Source organism: Triticum urartu, chromosome 7 (assembly GCF_003073215.2).
Source record: "Triticum urartu cultivar G1812 chromosome 7, Tu2.1, whole genome shotgun sequence".
In the NCBI taxonomy this organism is placed as follows: Eukaryota; Viridiplantae; Streptophyta; class Magnoliopsida; order Poales; family Poaceae; genus Triticum; species Triticum urartu.
Window position 1 is genome coordinate 534,232,335 of NC_053028.1, and position 3,924 is coordinate 534,236,258.

General features: G+C 49.8%; 1 protein-coding gene across 1 annotated transcript; it reads right to left on the reverse strand.

Moving 5' to 3' along the window:
- Positions 1–1,360: 1,360 nt before the first annotated feature.
- Positions 1,361–2,873, reverse strand: LOC125522811 (extensin-like). Its single transcript, XM_048687842.1, has 2 exons — positions 2,619–2,873; positions 1,361–2,500 (listed from the first exon to the last, which is right to left on the reverse strand). The coding sequence occupies exons 1-2, from the start codon at positions 2,800–2,802 to the stop codon at positions 1,803–1,805; spliced, it is 882 nt and encodes a 293-aa protein (XP_048543799.1). The 5' UTR covers positions 2,803–2,873; the 3' UTR covers positions 1,361–1,802.
- Between the last annotated feature and the right edge of the window lie 1,051 nt (positions 2,874–3,924).

Below are 3,924 nucleotides of genomic sequence, written 5' to 3' on the forward strand. Positions count from 1 at the left end.
ATACCAGTCGAGATTCTTCTGGGCGGGAAAGGATAATAAGTAGAAGTACCACATAGTGAAATGGTCGGAGATCTGCAAACCAAAGGACTAGGGTGGCTTGGGCATTATTTCATCTAAGCGGGTGAACATTGCACTCCTTTCCAAGTGGCTATGGAGGATTGCCTCGAGGGAGGGCAGGCTCTGGTTGGATATCATCAACGCAAAATACTTGTGTGGCCAGGGCCTAGCATTTGCGCAGAGATCCGGGGTTCCCATTTCTGGCAAACGATCATTCAGCTATTGCCGGTCCTCCGCATCGGCTCTTCCATTTCGGTTGGTGCTGGTACCACCACCCTCTTTTGGTTAGACCGATGTTCAGCCCCCCCCCCCAGCCTTTCGCCATCTGGTTTTAACCGTTGTTCAACATATGTGTGGATCCTAACCTGACTGTCGCGGCCGCCTTGCGTGATCTAGGCCGCATCGCATTCCGACGTGCCTTCGGCCCAATAGAACGGGACCTCTGAGATGACCTTGTAGCATGTGTGGCTCTCCACACACCGGCGCTTGGGCCGGATTCACCTCGGTGGGACCTTGAGCCGATAGGCCGATTTTCTGCTAAATCTGTTTATCGGGCCATCCTCCCCACCCCAGGTCTGGTAGAGCTTAATCTCCTTTGGGAGATTAAACTTCCGTTGAAGATTAGGATCTTCATGTGGCAGTTAGTCAGGGGGCGCCTACCCTCCGGCACGGAGGTTCTGAAGTGCAACGGCCCTTCCGACGGGCTATGCCCCCTTTGCCCGGTCCCTGAGGACTCGAACCACATCTTCTTTGTGTGCCCCTCGGCGAGATTTTTGTGGAGTTGCCTTCGTGAGAGACTGTGGGTGCCGGTTGGTGCCATGACAACCTCCGAGATATGTTTGCGGAGGTGCTCACAATTCCTACTACTGAGCGACCCTCCTTATGGGTGTTGGTGGGGTCGCTTTTGTGGACACTATGGAATGTCCGTAATAAGCTGGTGATTGAGCATATTATCCCCACTGCGTGTGACTGACACCATTTACAAATTGTGTGGATTTCTATAACTCTAGAGGCTGCTTAGCAAACGCAAAGACCGCATCTACATTGACAGGATGATCACCGAGCTCTGCTCCTCCGCTTCCCGGCTAGCGCCATCGCTCCCATCACCGCTTCCGTCGCCTCCTCTGGAGCCAGATTAGATTTCGTTTCTGCTTTTGAGGCCTGTTGTGCTGATCCCCCAACAAGACTTTTGTCTCTCGTACTTCTTTGTGTGTGTTTGCTGCGGTCCGTTAGACGGAACCTTGCTACCGTTTGTTTGTGTCGTCGCCGTTGCTTTATAATATAAAGCGGGGATCCTTTTTCATCAAACGAAAATCTAACGTACACCTTTATTTGATAAAGTTGATTGGAACATTACAAAATATCACTCCATGTGACAGCATTGATGTTACATTGATGCAGAGGCCGGGGGTATTCCTCCTTTTCGAAAGAAAAAAAAATATGGCAACATTGAGATTACATGGTCGTTGCGGCGGTAACATGACAGTAACTGCCGAGATTTTTATCCTAGCTCACCACTGCAAGCCTTTGCTCGTAGGGCCTGAATAACTGGCAATTCCCGTCCAAGACTCATCGATGGGGTGTTCAAACTTTGTCGTGATCGTCGATGATAGGGTCTGGAGTTGGGTGCGGCGGCTTGTGGAATGAGCTATCTTTGGGAATTGGGCGAACTCGGATATCAGGATCTTCGCAAACATTGTGATCATGATGTTCTTTCGGCGAAGACTTGTAAGCGTGCTCATCGACTAAGGGTCAGGAGTTGGGTGCGGCGGCGGGCGGATAGAGCTAACTCGAATAGGAGGATCTTCGCAAACTTTGTGATCATGATGTGGTTTCGGTGAAGACTTGTAAGCATGCTCGTTGACGAAAGGGTCAGGACTTGGGTGTGGCGGCTCGCGGAAAGAGCCATCCTTGGGAATTTGGCGAACTCGAATATCAAGATTTTCACAAACTTTGTGATCAGGATATGGTTTCGGCGGAGACTTGTAAGCATGCTCGTTGATGAAAGGGGCAGGAGTTGGGTGCGGCGGCTCGTGGAGTGACCTGTCCTTGGGAATTCGGCGATCTCGAATATCAGGATCTTCACAAACTTTGTGATTAGGACGTGCTTTCGGTGAATACTTGTGAGTTACAGGTTGAAGTGTGATACATGAATCACCAGGGACAGAGTGTCTAGGATCTTCCAGGGGCGTCAAAGACTTGCCAACAGGCTCAGCAATCGACTGGTTCGGGAAGTGGCTAAACTTGGGGCTTTGGGGAACTTTGTGATCACCATGTTTTGCCGGCAAAGGTTTGTCTTTCAGAGGCTGAAGTATGTTGCATGGCTGGTCAGGATATTGGAGGGCGGGACGAGAAGGCTTGTGGATTGGAAATTTAGGTGTGCTAGATGGAAGTGGGTGAAGAACTCTTTGCTCCGGAGTAACGGACCCGCCACAACTCGAACCTGACAGAGAGTAGTTGTAACAATTAGCAGATATCAAATGACAACACAAATTTCATGCGTGTGTGCAGAAAGTACAGTACTAACTAATTGAGTGGGTTGGCAGCAAGCTACTAGCTACCTGGAGCGGTTGGAGGCTGAACGGCACGAGCAACTGGAGTGGCAGTTCCTCGAGCTGCCAGCAGAATGGCATCGTCGGAGGAGGACGAGGAGGAGAAAGAGATCAGATATGGCTTGCTGTGCGACATGATCCTTAGCCACACCAGGGAGCGCAGAGGCAGAGCCGAGCGCGGAGCAAGTGCCATTTCTCACCAGCTACCTACAGGACAGTTGGTTGATCAGTGCTTCTGTCAAAGCTCAGAAGGAGGTCTAGATCTATGATGACTGCCTCTAAATTAGCCGCTTGTAGTATGGGTATTTATACTTTTAAATAGAGTAGTACTACTCCATATCAGAAATGTCGTAGCTCAACGAGGAACTTACCTGGCACCTTCCCCAACGACAAAATTAACTACCATGTGCATTCATCGAGGCATGACCATCAACTGGAATCTCTGCTGTCTAAAAAGAACCTAAGATTCCTTTTCCTGCCGACGGACCGCGTTCTGCCCACCTTCATCCATGTGTCCTATTTTTTTTCTGATTGGCAAGTGACGATTCGATTCAATCACCATAATTACATGACCCAATGGGTGTCACACCTTTCCTTTGAGAAAATCGTAATCATCATAATTACATGCCCCAGACGTCACACCTTTACTTCAAAAATCACAATCGCCATAATTGCATGCCCTGATGGGCAGCACACCTTCCCATAAAATCGCGTCCAAACTCACCTGCCTGAAAATCACGTCGCAAACCGTTGCCATCAATCTCACTTATCTGCACCTCCGATGCCACGACAACGAAGCCTAAACTGCGTCCCAGACGTCACACCTTTACTTAAAAAATCGCAATCACCATAATTGCATGCCCTGATGGGCAGCACACCTTCCCATAAAATCGCGTCCAAACTCATCTGCCTGAAAATCATGTCGCAAACCGTTACCATCAATCTCACTTATCTGCTATCTCCGATGCCACGACAACGAAGCCTAAACTGCGCCTACCTAAACGGCACGGCTGGATGCCACCACCAATGTTGCCGCTCTCGTTGCCATGCGCCTCGGCCGCACGCCTGGACGGCATGGCGAATCTCTACCTCTAGCGAGTGTTGGTTTCCTTCATTTGATCGAATTTTTCACCGCTGCTTCATGTAGGTCGTTAGATCTTCTCTTCTCGTGTATGCATGCCATGACGTAAATGCATCCGTTCAATCTTTGCCTCTAGACTGGGTCATCATCAACGTGCTGCTGGCTAGCCTTGGTCTGCATGAGGTCGTTGCTCGTTCTCAACAGCATCCATGCAGTCCATCTGTTTAGCCACAT

Coding starts and splice junctions, on each gene's coding strand:
- LOC125522811 (XM_048687842.1), bottom strand. CDS start 2,802: ATGGCACTTGCTCCGCGCTCGGCTCTGCCTCTGCGCTCCCTGGTGTGG. Junction 2,501..2,618: donor TCAGCCTCCAACCGCTCCAG/GTAGCTAGTAGC, acceptor ACTCTCTGTCAG/GTTCGAGTTGTGGCGGGTCC.